The following is a 15,863-nucleotide window of genomic DNA, read 5'->3' on the forward strand; positions in this document are numbered from 1 at the left end:
CCGTTCTAGTGATATGGTCTTCTGGATTCAGGAAATTAAAAATTCCATATGAACAAAAACTCTTAAGGTACAGGGAAAAAAGATAACTGATCTTTTAGACACAGGTGCAGACATTTCTTGCATTTCTGGAAAAGATTGGCCAAATACCTGGGAAATGGCTGTTACCCCTTCATCTTTAGTAGGCCTAGGTCAATCAAATAATGTTGCCAGAAGCTCAGGAATATTAAGATGGTCAGATGGAGAAAATTATGGCACATTCTGTCCATATTTTGTTCCCTCCATACCTATCACGCTATGGAAAAGAGACACATTACAACAGATAGGTGTGTTAATCTCTGCTAATGAAATAGTTTCAGCTTAAATGCTACAAATGGGTTATAACCCCGAAAAGGGCCTGGGTAAACAGGCCCAAGGTAGAGTTGAGCCTATTATTCCAGAAATAAAGAATGACAGACATGGCATAGGATATAAAAATTTACTATGGGGGCCACTGTTCTCCTAACTGCCGACCCCATTAAGTGGAGGTCCAACACTCCCATCTGGGTTGAACAGTGGCCCTTAAGTATTGGAAAAATTGAAGCTGCTACCTGTCTAATAAAGGAGCAGCTTGAAAAGGGGCATTTAGAACCGTCCACCAGCTTGTGGAACATCCCCATATTTATTATTAAGAAAAAAAATCAGGCAAATGGTGGCTGTTACAAGATCTTAGAAAATTAAATGAAATCATGGAGCCGATGGGGGCCTTACAGCCTGGCTTGCCATCCCCTATGGCCATCCCTAAAAATCAAAATATAATCGTCATAGGTCTACAAAATTGTTCCTTTAGCATACCTCTCCATCCTGAAGATTGTCAGCGTTTTGTCCAAATTTTCACAGACCTTATCAGAGGTACCAGGGGAAAACCTTACCCCAAGGAAGCAAAATTAGCTCAACCTTGTGTCCAAAATTTGTGGATACAGTGCTTTTGCAAGTTCGTAAAATGTATTCTGATGTTTATCTTATTCATTATATGGACGATATTAATTTCTCATGCTGATAGAGCATATTTGCAGGAGGCACTACAATTTCTGGTCCAACAATTGACTTTATATGTGCTCCAAGTGGCCCCTGAAAAAATACAAATTTAGCCTCCTTTCTCACATTTGGGACGTCATGCACAAGGACTTTGTCTCTCCACAACCTTTTCAATTAAGAATGGACTGTTTAAGAACATTAAATGATTTTCAAAAATTGCTTGGGGGTATTTCCTGGGTACATGGTTATTTGGATCTACCCACAGTGGTATTTAAACCCTTAAATGACATCCTTCACGGTAACCCTAACCCAAGATCACCACGAAAGTTAATGCCTGAAGCGAAAACCTCCTTGGCTCTGATAGAAAAAGGACTTAACTCTAAAAGACTCCTTCATATAGATTACAATAAACCATGGAGTCTGATTATTTTGCCTACTGTTTATATGCCCACGGCCTGCTTGTGGCAAGAAGGGCCTTTAGAATGGTTACACTTACCTGTAACTCACAGAAAAATTGTAACAGCTTATACTTTTCTAGTTGCCTCTCTATTGACTAAAGGAAGGAAGCAAAGTAAAGAACTGTTTGGACAGGATGTCCACATGATAATCCTCCCTTATACAGCTGTGAGTCTGTAGATGGGCAGGTAGCTCTAATAGAATACACTGGCACCTTTTCAGTGAACTGCCTGGCCATTATCTATTAAATTTCATAGGCTTGCATCCTGTAATTTTTCCATGTAGAACTAAATCAGATCCATTGCGTCCTCAGGCAGCGTTAGTATTCACTGATGGCTCTGCTTCAGGCCGAGCTGCACTAATTATTGATGGTTCTAAAGAGACTTTCCTTACACAGGAAACCTCTGCTCAAAAAGTGGAATTGATAGCAGTAATTGCTGCCTTTGAGAGACTCAAGGACAGAAGATTCCCAATATATAGTTACACTATTCCCACATATAGAGACTGCTCCCCCTCACTTCTAATTGCTCTACAATTTTAAACTTGCTTTCAAAATTGCAGGAATTAATTCAGTCTAGGACTCATCTTTCCTTTATTGGTCATGTTCATGCACATATGATGCTTCCAGGTCCCATCCATGATGGGAATCATATGGCTGACTCTCTAACAGAAGTGATAGCCTACTCCACGGAAGCTGCTTAAAAAAGTCATGCCTTACACCATCAAAATGCCATGGCGCTCCGCTTTCAATTTCAAATTCTGCTCGAAGCTGCCAGATCCATTGTGTGTATTGTAATATTTGTCCTACTAATACAAACTCTCTCCCAATGGGGGTTAATCCACGAGGCCTACGACCTTGTGAGTTATGGCAAATGGATGTAACCCATATTCTTTCATATGGAAAATGGGCATTTGTCCACGTATGCGTAGACACCTATGCTCTATAGTAAATATAAAGTAATTAAGTAAAAATACTTTGATACTGTAGGGTTTAGTTGACTAAAATATTTACATTGAATAGGTGTTTTCTACAGAATAGGTGTTTGAGATTGCAGATTTTTACTACATTTTTTAAAAATCAAACTTTCTTTTTACAAAAGTGAAAATCATAGTACGTTTTCCACAGCTGGCCTGATGTATGGTTGTCCCTGAAACTGACAGGTCTTCTTTGTCCTTTCTCAGTTTCATAGCAAACCTGACTAGTGCCCCAGAAATGAGTCCTGAACTCCCAAGAAGCTGGACAGGGTTAAGGTCTGACTCAGTAGGTAGCTGGTCCCAGCACAGGTTCTAGGTACTACACTTCTCACTCTGGGTGGGAGGTGGGGGTCCCTCACCCGACTCTGCAGGCTGCCATGGTGTTAGAAGGGCTTGGGGGTAGGGTTGGAGGTGCCTGACCTGACAGTTACTCTGGGTAACACCTGAGTTCAGGGACTTTCTCCTGAGATTGCAGGACCTGCGGAAGCCTCCATCAGTGAGTCAGCCCGGATTTCTTGTAGTCAGCGTTTCAGGTGCTGGGGACACAGGCCTAGGAGCATAACAGGGATGGGAAAGGAGCGAAATATCTTTTCACCTGCCCAGAAAGAAGGTCCCTGAGTGGCTTCCTTGCACAGTCCACAGGAAGGGATAGCCTGCCCTGAGGTTTCACATAAGAATATGGAGGTTCTAAGAAATAAAAAACGAAAGGACATGACTGCTACTACGTATGTTGGAGGAGAAAGTTTTTTTTTTTTAGATAAAAGGCAGAGTGCAGGGAGAGGCAGGGACATTTGGGAGAGTCCAGAGCAGACATGAGTATGATCAATGTGAGAAGAGGAGCTAGGGGAGAGGAGAGAGACAGACCAAGAGGTCAGGAAGCTAAAGGGTAGAGGGGAAAAAGCCAGGTTACCAAGATGGTTGGATTATGGTGGTAAGGGCAGCCTAGTCTCTGAACTGGAGAAGTTCAGGGCAGTGGGCGGGGCTTGCCAGTCATACCCTGTAACTGGTAGGGGCTGAGGGATGCAGGGAGAATCTGTCAATGTCTTGCTTGGATATGTTAATTAGGCGCCTCAGCCCTTTGTCCCTGGTTTGAGACCTAACATCCTGTGTCCGGGACGAAGAAGTGCCTACTGACTGCAGGAAAGGTGCAGGGACGACCTTACAGTCCAGTTCCAAGTTTTGCAGCAAAGCCAATCTCAGCCGGTCTGGGACAGCTCTGTGCCTGAGGTGGAAGCCAGGGCTGGGAATCACTGTGCTGTGTCCTTCCCGCACTCTGTCCCTAGGGGAGCTGTTCCTGTCACTCAGGACACACTAGCCAATCAGGGCCTCCCAGTCAGAATAGGGTGGGCATTTCCGGTCCGTAATTCTTCTGGCTCGGCGGCTCCAGGGCTGAGGGACACTCTCTTGTTCCGTGTGCTGCGCTGTGACCCGCTGCCGGGAGCTGTGAGGAGAGCGGGGCGAGCTTGGAATCCGCCATGGTGAGCGAGGGCCGCCCTCCCCATCCGGGGAGGAGCCGGGGTGGGGTCCCGGGGCTGTGGGAACCGGCGGACGCGGCGGCCCGTGAGGTCTGAGTTCCCTGCTGTTCCTGCAACTCCGAAATCCTGCAGCCTCTGAGTAACTTCCATATGCGGCGGCTGCGGCTGTGGCTACACAGAACACAGGGATGTGGGTACTGTAGCTGGATATTTTCTTATTGTGACATCAGCATGCTGTGCGCCCTCATGCGCCACTTGTGTTACTGCTGGTGGAAGGCAGGTTGTTAACTCACAGAGCGCTGGTCACTCTAGTGTCTTCTAGAAGTTCTGCACTGGGCACTGAACATTCAGGTGTAGGACCGGTCTGCAGTTAATTCTGTGCAGGGCGTAAATTCTGTGTCATTAATATATTTGCATGTAGATGCCAGGGTGGTCCAGTCATGAGTGTCAGTAAGATCAGGCATGCTGAGTTTCCTGGCCTGGTGAGTCAAAATTGACTCTATTAATTGTATCTTTATAAGTTTTCTCTTATGTTCTATTGATATCTTTATTCTTTGTGAAACAGCACATAGTGTTTTCTAGGCCACCTAGTGCTGCATAGTGAGAGCCCATCTCAAAAAACCTTAAAGAAAGATATGTCTGTGTACCTTTTTGTCTGTCTGTTTTATTTTTTTGAGTCAAGCTTTTCTGCCTGGTATAGGTTATGGAATTGATCTTGAGTTCCCTGCAAAAGCAGCATGTTCTCTTAACAGCTGAGCCATCTCTCCAACCAAAAATCCAAGTATTAAATCTCTGGAATTTTAAAACCACAGGTTTACTTTTTCAAACATTTAAAAGTTGAATCTTTTATCAATATAAAAGCATTCAAACAATTATGAATATCTATATAAGAAAAAATAAATTAACATGATACACTATTAATCTTCAAAAATTACATTTAAGAGACTTGTCTCCCTAGAGCAAAGACTGTTGTCAACTCTACTCCATATATATATATGTAACATTTACATAAACTATTATAAGCTGATGGGTGTAGATGTAACCAACCTTCTTATTAAATAAGAAACACAGAACCAATGCAAAGAAGAAAGCCAAGAGGTCAGAGCTAAGAGCTAAAACCTTACCCTTCCTCCTGTGGTGGTCCTACCTCTCCAAACCAGAGCTACCCCTGTGTTAAAGTCTTTATATAGAGTTCCTGTTCTGCCTTCTCATTGGTTGTAAACCCAACCACATGACTGCCTCCTCACGGCCTGTCTGTATAGGCCTCCAGGTTTTCCATGATTGGTATTGATTAAAGGCATGTGTATCCAATAATGGCTGTATCCCTGAACACACAGAGACTTACCCAGCTCTGCCTACCAAGTGCTGAGATTACAAGAGTACACCACCACTGCCCTGCTTTCCTATGGCTTGCTAATAGCTCTGACCCCCAGGCAACTTTATTTATTAACCTACAAATAACATTTTAATACAAATAAAATATCACCATATTTCCCCTTTTCTATTTTAATAAAAAGAAAAAAAAGGTTATAACTAACAAAAGAAAAACTATATACAAAAGTACAATAACTATATACATATATACAAGTAATAAATACCTAAACAATGTCTAGTCCATTTGTATTTGACAAATTCAGAGAAAATAATTTCATTATCTATCCTATTTTGGTAAGTCCAAAATGTATCTAATTCACTTTCTATCCTAATTAATCTTCAACTATAACTAACTAACCTTCAACTATAACTAACTAATCTTCAACTCCCTCAGAGACCCAAGAAGGAAATAATATTAGCTAACAAAAATAAAAACGGGAAGTATATGCAAGCAACTTCCAAAAAATTGTGAGTTGACAGAAACAGCCAGCTGCCTGGACAATCATCTGAGGTTTCTCCGCAGTGTTGGAGCATCATCTTCAGCCTATAGGCTTAGTGTATTTGACAGACTCATTTGTGAAGTAGGATGTACACAAGGTCAACAGTTCAACCTCACATTGGGTGAGAGCAGTCCATGTACCAGAAACACCTGAATTCCACTAGTGTCATGTCATGATTCAGGATTTTAAATTCTGGAAATTGTTGATGGTTTTTTAATTCAGCTGTCCATTCTTCTTGGCTGTGTATATATGGCTTCATCTCAGCATCCTGTTCTTCTCCACATCCCTCTATCAAATGCCAGTTTACTATTGAGAGGCGTGAGCTTAGTTACTCTTCAAGAATAACTGTTTCAGCTGCTGTTCCATTGCACATCAGAAGCCATCGGCCCACTGCCTGTTCAACTGCCTTCGAAGGAAAGGGCACTGTACCTTTTCCGAATTGCGAAGGCCACTTCAGGGATGGTGCCATATTGTCCTGGCCTCAGAAGATGCCTTTTGATAAAGCCATAACCACACTTGTTTTGGCAAGAATCAGTAGTCCTTTGTTTCATGTCCTGTCTGTCCATTTTGTCCTGTTGATTCGAGGATACTTTGTTGTCCAGTGGCTAACTTTTGCCACAATGAAAGTTAACTCCATATGCAGTTTCTTCAATGCCCATATTTTCTCTGAAGTAGATTGGTACTGCCAGGAGCCAACATGTCTCAAAAAAGAAAAATTTTCTAAGTTATTAAAACATTTTAAATGCCATATTCTGTAGATCTCTGAAGGGTTTGAAGATGACCTGTCTAAAATATATCTGCTCACTTTTTAAAACATATCTAATATGACTACAAGTTCTATTGTAATGTCTAACTACTAACCTTCATTTCTTTATATCCTAATAGTTGGTAATAATAACATTCAAGGATCAGAAAATTGCATTACATTGTTAAATGAACAGTACAATTAGAAATATACATAAAGCATTTTCTAACAATATCAATTTCAATATATATAATTTGTATACAATATAAACCAACCCAATCCAATGTAAAGTATTTAAAACTAGTAATTGTCTTTTTCTTCTTCTTTCTTTCTCTTTTTTTTTAAACAAGAACCTTAAATCTAATCTCCTTTGCTTAGCCTTTTTTCTAACCCTTGACAACAACTTGTAACCAACCCCCCTAATCAATGAAAATTATCCCAGACCCAAAACCCATTAAAAGATCAAAATGTAGAAAAAAAATTCTCTTTTAAATAGATATGTTAATTGACTTACCAAGTCTGGGTAGAACAGTAGAATTCCAGGGAATTTCAAAACAGCCACCTGGTTTTCGAGGTGTGAATCTAGAGAGAGAGAGAGAGAGAGAGAGAGAGAGAGAGAGAGAGAGAGAGAGAGAGAGAGAAAGCGTAGCCACTTGAGCGGAGTCAAGCCTTGGCTTTACAGGCAGGGGCCCTATTCGGCAGGGCAGGCCTGAGTTGTTTGTAGCAGTTGCAAGTAGCTCCAGCTGCAGGTCAGTCAGGCCGGGGCCCGAGCTAGGCAGTCGGAGCCACCCAGGCCGGAAACCGGACCTGCCACCAAGCCAAGCGGTTTTTAATGGATTCTTGTCACATTGGACGCCAAATGTAGATGTAACCAACCTTCTTATTAAATAAGAAGCACAGAACCAATGCAAAGAAGAAAGCCAAGAGGTCAGAGCTAAGAGCTAAAACCTTACCCTTCCTCCTGCGGTGGTCCTACCTCTCCAAACCAGAGCTACCCCTGTGTTAAAGTCTTTATATAGAGTTCCTGTCCTGCCTTCTCATTGGTTGTAAACCCAACCACATGACTGCCTCCTCACGGCCTGTCTGTATAGGCCTCCAGGTTTTCCATGATTGGTATTGATTAAAGGCATGTGTATCCAATAATGGCTGTATCCCTGAACACACAGAGACTTACCCAGCTCTGCCTACCAAGTGCTGAGATTACAAGAGTACACCACCACTGCCCTGCTTTCCTATGGCTTGCTAATAGCTCTGACCCCCAGGCAACTTTATTTATTAACCTACAAATAACATTTTAATACAAATAAAATATCACCATAGATGGGTTAATAAAGTAATTAATTACCTTCTAGATCTCAAGTAAATGTATCATGTTCATTGCATGCTTCTTTTTTAGCTTTCATTTGCTTTTTCTTTTTTTATTATTTTTTTCATTTATTATCGTACCAACCAGTTTCCCATCCTTCCTATCCTCCCGTTCCCTATCCCCACCTCCCTTCTACTCTCCCCACATCCACTCCTTCTCTGTCTCCATGCAGAAAGGGGCAGGCCTCTATGGGAGTCAACAAAACATGGCAAATCAAATTGAGGCAGGACCAAGTTCTTCCCCCTACATGAAGGTTGGGCAAGGCAACCCAGCATCAGGAATGGGCTCCCAAAGCCAGCTCAAGCACCAGGGACAGGTCCTAATCCCACTGCTAGGAACCCTACAAACAGACCAAGCTCTACAACTATCACACACATGCAGAGGGCCTAGGCTGGTCCCATGCAGGCTTCCTAGCTGCCTATCCAGAGTAAAGGAGCTCCCAGGAGCCCAGGTCAGCTGGCTCTGTGGGTTCCTCCATCATGACCTTGACAAAACACACACACACACACACACACACACACACACACACACACACACACACACCCCTCATAATATCCTTCCTCTCTTCCACAGGACTCCTGGAGCTCCGCTCAGTGATTGGCTCTGGATCTCTGAATTTGCTTCCATCATTTACTGGCTAAAGGCTCTCTGATGACAATTAAGATAGTCACCAATCTGATTACAGGAGAAGGCCAGTTCAGGCACCCTATTCACTGTTGCTAGGAGTCTTAGCTGGGGTCATCCTTGTGGATTCCTGGGAGATTACCTGGCATGAGATTTCTCCCTAATCCCAAAATGCCCCCCATCAAGATAACTCTTTCATTATTCTCTCCATCTATCTCACCCCTAACCTACCTCATGTTCCCATACCTCCTCCCCCCTCAGTTTACCCAGAAAATGTCTTCTGTTTCCCCTTCCCAGGGAAATCCATGCATCTCTCTTTGGGCCCTCCTTGTTACCTAACTGCTTTGGGGCTATGGATTGTAACCTGGTTATCCCTTTACTTTACAGCTAGTATCCACTTCTGAGTGAGTAAATGCCCTGTTTTTGTTCTGGATCTGGGTTACCTCACTCAGGATGATTTTTTTCTAGTTCCATCCATTTGCCTGCAAGTTTCATGCTGCCATTGTATTTTACTGCTGAGTAATACTCCATTGTGTAAATGTACTACATTTTCTTTATCCATTCTTTGGTTGAGGGGCATCTAGGTTGTTTCCAGGGTTGGACTTTTAACACAGCTATGAACATGTATTGAACATTCTTTGGGTATATGCCCAAGATTGGTATACCTTTGTCATGAGGTAGATTGATTCCCAGTTTTCAGAGAAACTGCCATACCGATTTCCATAGTGGCTACTACCAGCAGTGAAGAAAATTTCCCCTTACTCCACATTCTCTCCAACATAGACTGTCATTAGTGGTTTTGATCTTAGCCATTTTGACAGATTTAAAATGGTATCTTAGAATCATTTTTATTTGCAGCTCCCCGATGCTTAAGTATATTGAATAATTCTTTAAGTATATCTTGGTCATTTGAGAGTCTTCTGTTGAGAATTCTCTGTTTAAATCTGTACCTCATTTTTCTTTGGATTATTTGGTATTTTGTTGTCTAGTTTCTTGAGTTCTTTATATATTTTTCAGATCAGCCTTCTGTCTGGTATGGGGTTGGTGAATATTTTTTCCCATTTTGTAGGCTGACTTATTGTCTTATTGACAGTGTTCTCTGCCTTACAGAAGCTTCTCAGTTTCAAGAGGTCCCGTCTATTAATTGTTGCTCTCAGTGTCTGTGCTACTGGTGTTATATTCAGGAAGGTGTCTCCTCTGCCACTGCATTCAAGACTGGTTCCCACTTTCTCTTCTGTCAACTTCAGTGTAATTGGATTTATGTTGAGGTCTTTGATCCACTTGCAATTGAGTTTTGTGCAGGCAATAGATTTATTTACATTCTTCTACATGTTGACATCCAGTTATGCCAGCACCATTTGTTGAAGATGCTTTCTTTTTTCCATTATATAATTTTGGTTTCTTTTTCAAAATCAGGTGTTCACAGCTGTATGGATTTACCTCAGGGTCGTCAGTTCAATTCCATTGACCCATGTGTCTGTTTTTATGCCAATACCATGCTGTTTTTATTATTGTAACTCTATAGTAGACCTTGAAGTCAGAGATGGTGATACCTCCAGAAGTTCCTTTATTATACAGGATTGCATTAGCTATCCTGGGTTTTTTGTTTTTCCATATGAAGTTGGGTATTGTTTTTTTTGAAGTCTATGAAGAATTGTGTTGGGATTTTGATTGGGATTGCATTGAATCTGTAGATTGCTTTTGGTAAGATTGCCATTTTTGCTATGTTCATTCTACCAATGCATGAGCATGGAAGTTCTTTCCATTTTCTGATATCTTCTTCACTTTCTTTCTTCAAAGACTAAAAGTCCTTGTCATACAGGTTTTTCACTTGTTAGATTAGAGTTACCCCTTAAATTTTATATGTGTGACTATTGCTAGGGATGTTGTTTCTCTGATTTCTTTATCAGCCAGTTTATCATTTTTATATAGAAGGGCTACTGATTTTTTTAACTTAATCTTGAATCCAGCCACATTACTGAAGGTGTTTATCTGCTGTAGTAGTTCCCTAGTAGAATTTTGGGGATCACTTATATATACTATCATATCATCTGCAAATAGCAAAAGTTTTAGTTCTTCCCTTCCAATTTGTATCCATTTGATCTCCTTTTGTTGTCTTATTGCTCTAGCTAGAACTTCGAATATAATAGTCAATAGATAGGGAGAGAGTGGACAGCCTTGTCTTATTCATAATTTTTAGGGAATCGCTTTGAATTTCTCTCCATTTAATTTGATGTTGGTTATCAACTTGCTGTATATTGCTTTTTATTATGTTTAGGAATGTTCCTTGTATTCCTGATCTCTCCAAGACCTTTATTGTGAAGGGATGTTGGATCTTGTCAAAGGCTTTTTCAGCATCTAATGAGATGATCATGTGGCTCTTTCTTTTCAATCTATTTATATGGTGGATTACACTGACAGATTTTCATATGTTGAACCATCTCTGCATCTCTGAGATGAAGCTTACTTGATCATGATGGATGATATTTTTATATGTTCTTGAACTCAGTTAGCCAGTATTTTATTGAGTATGTTTGCATCAATGTTAATGAGGGAGATTGGTCTGTAATTCTTTTTCTTTGTTGCATCTTTGTGTGGTTTGGGTATCAGGGTAACTATAGCCTCATTGAAAGAGTTTGGTAATGTTTCTTCTTTTCTATTGTGTGAAACAATTTGAGTATTGGTATTAGCTCCTCTTTGAAATTCTGGTAGCATTCTGCACTGGAACCATCTGTTCCTGGGCTTTTGGGGTTGGGAGACTTTTAATGATTACTTCCATTCCCTTAGGGGTTATAGGTCTATTTAGATTGTTTATCTGGTCTTGATTTAATTTTGGTATGTTATATGTATCCAAAAAATTGTCTATTTCTTTTAGATTTTTGAATTTTGTGGAGTCCAGGTATTTTAAGTATGACTTAAAGATGCTCTGGATTTTCTCAGTGTCTTTTATGTCCCCATTTTCATTTCCAGTTTTGTTAATTTGGATATTTTCTCTCTGTTTTAGTTAGTTTGGATAAAGGGTTTGTCTACCTTGTTGATTTTCTCAAAGAACCAACTTTCTGTCATTGATCTTTATACTGTTCTCTTTGTTTCTATTTTATTTATTTCAGCCCAGGGTTTGTTTATTTCCTCCCATCTACTTCTCTTGGGTGAATTTGCTTCTTTTTGTTCTAGATCTTTCAGGTGTGCTGTTAAGTCACCAGTGTGAGATTGCTCCAAATTCTTTATGTAGGCACTTAGTGCTATAAACTTTGCTCTTAGCACTGCTTTCACAGTGTCTCATAAGTTTGGATATGATGTGGATTCAGTCTCATTGAATTCTAGGAAGTCTTTAATTTCTTTCTTTATTTCTTCCTTGACCCAGTGGTAATTAGTTAAGAGTTGTTCAGTTTCCATGAGTTTGAAATTTGTCTGTAGTTTGTGTTGTTGTTGATCTCTAACTTTAATCCAGGGTGATCTGATAAGATACAGGGGTTTATTACAATTATATTCTTTTGTGTTTGGGTGAAATGTTCTTTAGTTGTCTATTAAGTCCATTTGAGTCATAGCAAGTTCCCTTGTTTTTTTTTAAGTTTCTGTCTGGCAGACCTGTCCATTGCTGAGAAGTGGGGTGTGTAAGTCTTCCACTATTAATGTGTGAGGTTTGTTGTGTGATTTAAACTTTAGTAATGTGGATCCCCTTGTGTTTTGGGGCATAGATATTCAGAATTAAGACTTCATCTTGATGGATTTTTCCTTTGATGAATATGCAGTGTCCTTCTCCATTTCTTTGGATTAATTTTAGTTTGAAGTCTATTTTGTTAGCTATTAGGTTGCTTCTTATGTCCGTTTGATTGGAAAATCTTTCCCAATCCTTTGTTCTGAGTTAATGTCTGTCTTTGAAGTTGAGTTGAGTTTCTTGTGTGCAGTAGAAGAATGGATCCTGTTTTCATATCCATTCTGTTAGCCTGTGTATTTTTATGGGTGAATTGAGTCCATTTATGTTTAGAGATATTAATCTCCAGTGATTGTTAATTCCTGTTATTTTGGGGGTTTGGTTTTGGTGGTGGTGGTGGTGGTGGTGGTGGTGGTGGTGGTGGTGGTGGTATTGCGTGCATGCATGCATTTGCACACATTTATCCCTGTGTGTGTTTCTTTCTTTGGGTTTTGCTGGTATGCAGTTATCTATTCCCTGTGTTTTCATGGGTGCAGCTAATTTCCTTGGGTTGGAATTGTCCTACTACTTTCTATAGAGCTGGATTTATTGATAGGTATTGTTTAAATCTTGGTTCTGTAATGAAATACCTTGTTTTCTCCATCTATGGTGATGGAAAGTTTTGCTGGGTATGGTAGTCTGGGTTTGCATCCATGGTCTCTTCCCGTCTGCAAAATGTCTGTCCAGGACTTTCTGGCTTTTAGAATCTCCATTGAAAAGTAGGATGTAATTCTGTTAGGTTTGCCTTTATATGTTACTTGACCTTTTTCCATAGCAGCTTTTAATATTCTTTCTTTATTCTATATGTTTAGTGTTTTGATTATTATGTGGCAAGAGGATTTTTTTTTTTTTGGTCCAGCCTGTTTGGCATTCTGTCAGCTTCTTGTACCTTTATAGGCATGTCCTTCTTGAAGTTGGAAAAGTTTTCTTCTAAGATTTTCTTGAATATGTTTTCTGTGCCTGTGAGCTAGGATTCTTCTTTTTCTTCTATCCCTATTATTCTTAGGTTTGGTCTTTTCATGGTTTCCCAGATTTCCTGGCTGTTTTGTGTTAGGAATTTATTGGATTTAACATTTACTTTGACTGAAGAATCTATTTCCCCTAGTGTATCTTCAACACCTGAAATTCTCTCTTCCATTTCTCGTATTCTGTTGGTGATACTTGCGTCTGTAGTTCCTGTTCACGTACCCAGATTTTCCATTTCCAGAATTCACTTAGTTTGTGTTTTCTTTATTGCTTCAATTTCAATATTCATGTCTTGATCTATTTCATTTACCTCTTTGGTTGACTTTCTTGTCTTTCTTTAAGAGATTTATTGATTTCTTTTAATTTTTTTGTTTTTCTTTTCCTCCATTTCCTTAAGAGAATTTTCATTTCCTCTTTAAGGGACTCTATCATCTTCATAAAGTTATTTTTAGGTCATTTTCTTGTGCTTCAGTTGTGTTGGAATGTTCAGGTCTTGCTGTTTTAGGATCTCTGTGTTCTGGTAGTGTCATATTGCCCTTTCTGTTGTTGAATGTATTCTTAAACTGGCATTAACTCATCTGTTCTTCCACTGGTGTGGGTTGTGCTTGTGCTTATGAGTCTGCTGGGGTTGCAGGTGAGAGCTGGCCCCTGAGATGATGAACAGGTTTGTGGGTTTGGGTGGTGGAGTGGGTCTTGGGGGAACTGAATCCATTGGGTTGTGGCGATGGTGGTGCAGCCTGGAAGCAGTTTTCTCACCTGCTTACTGACTGGTTGGGACAGCACCAGAGGAGTGGAGTTCCACCAGATTTGGAGGTAGGGCCCTATTGCCTTGCTGATACTGAGATGGGAGGGGGAGAGATACGGGATGTGCCTTGGGGTTTAGGGTATGGTTGGTGGGGCAGTTCAGCTAGGGGAGGCCAGTCACTAACCTGTTCTTCCATCTTGCGTAGGTTGTGCCTAGCCTATGTTGTCTACTGGGGTTGTAGGGGACGGCTGGCCATAGGAGGATGACCAAAGTGCATGGGTTTGGGCGGTAGAGTGGATCTTGGGGGAACAGAATCTAACCTGCTTGGTGGCTGCTGGAGCCTTCCTCATGCTTCTTTTTAACATGATCTGGAGCTTTCACCATAGGTTTTATTTCAATTTCTGTTAATCAATCTTTGTGTGTTTTATTGTGTGTGCCTGCATGAATGTATATACTTGCCAGCTTCTCTCTGACACAAGAAGAAGGGTCAGATTTGTTGGAGCTAAAGGCTTGTGATATAACCATCCTGGGTGTTGGGAACCAGGCTCAGGTCATCTGCGAAGTAGCACAGTCTTGACAGCTGAGTTTTCTCTGCAGACACTGCATATTTCTGATGCTGATGAGCCAGTACCCTTGGAAGATGGTTTTTACTTAACTTTACTTTTTTAATGACATAAACCTGGCAGTCAAATAGTACTCACTCAAAGATATTTGATAAGCTCAAAAAGAGCAAGAGTCACTATAGAATTCTTGGTCATAACTGTCGTGGCTGTCTTCATGTTCATAAGTAAGATGATGCAAATAAACAGGAGCTTGTGCTTTGAAATTACCAGATGCTCAGTGTGCTGGAATGTGAAGATACTTTGCCCCAGCAGGGTAAACTCAGAAGGGAAAGGCATCTTTAGCCACTTCTGCATTCTAGTCTTTTTTTTCAATTGTGTACAATTGTAAACAGTTGTAACAAAGGTATCATTTGCAACTCTGACCCATCCATGAGCTATCAGTAATTGTCCGGGCATTATATAATCACCATTAGCATGTGACTCCACCTTCCATTTTCCACATTCAGGTAGAAATGAGTAGCCGTTTTTAGTCAGGATCCAAATAGCTCTAGTTCTTTCATTCCTATTAAGATAATGTGCAAGGCTTCTTCAATGCTGTCTCATTGTATAGCTTTAAATAAATTGGTTGGTGCAAAATTAAGTATTACACAGTTTTATTTTGATGAAATACTACTGGAAATACCAAGAGCAGCTCATGAGGCTGAGAAAGAGTTGGCAAATGAATTCCGTTTTTCTGTCATGCCCTAGCTTGCCTAGTTTGTAAAGTTAGCATTTTCATAGGTTCTCATAAGTTCTTGCTAGGAAACTTACGGAATTTAAGATTAGATAGATTATCAAATTCCTAACCCCATGCTTCAAGATCTTTTTTAGGCAATACAGAATAGATATTTAAAGGGAGCTGAGGGAATAGTCACCAGCTTAGTTGTCAGTGGCACTGTTGGCATATCCTGCTTGTTGATCTTGAGGCTCTGCACTCAGGAAAATGAAATGATTTAGAGGGGGAAATTGTAGGACAAAATGCAGACATGTCCTGGTAGTTAGCCTACCTCATACACTGTGCGTCTAAGTAACAAGCATGGCCCATCATGCTCCTGAATATTCCCTGAAGTCAGTACATTGAATTATAAACTTGCATGGGTAGCCAATACCTGGATTGCTGACATATCTGCAAGGTCCATGTCTCTTTTATGTGCCTCTTCTGCATAGAAACCCAGGTGGGTTGTATGAGCATTCATGTTTCAATCGAATGTAATGTGCTAACCAATCAGAGTTGATAGGCTTCCACTATATAAGTAGTTGCTTACATGCAGTAAAGCACATGCTGTTCCCTGAGACCATCTCTGGAGGAGTTCTTCTCCCTGCCCTT

General features: G+C 40.5%; 1 protein-coding gene across 1 annotated transcript in view; it reads left to right on the plus strand.

The window, feature by feature from the left end:
• The first annotated feature begins 3,973 nt into the window (after positions 1-3,973).
• The window catches only part of LOC128115862 (zinc finger protein 883-like), a 28,450-nt gene continuing 16,560 nt past the window's right edge, over positions 3,974-15,863 (plus strand). Inside the window, exon 1 of the mRNA XM_052746990.1 lies at positions 3,974-4,114. Within this exon, the coding sequence (XP_052602950.1) occupies positions 4,109-4,114 (6 nt within the window). The 5' untranslated portion in view covers positions 3,974-4,108. The remainder of the gene's footprint in view (positions 4,115-15,863) is intronic.

Source organism: Peromyscus californicus, unplaced genomic scaffold (assembly GCF_007827085.1).
Source record: "Peromyscus californicus insignis strain IS unplaced genomic scaffold, ASM782708v3 Scaffold_1__1_contigs__length_55948999, whole genome shotgun sequence".
Taxonomy (NCBI): domain Eukaryota; kingdom Metazoa; phylum Chordata; class Mammalia; order Rodentia; family Cricetidae; genus Peromyscus; species Peromyscus californicus.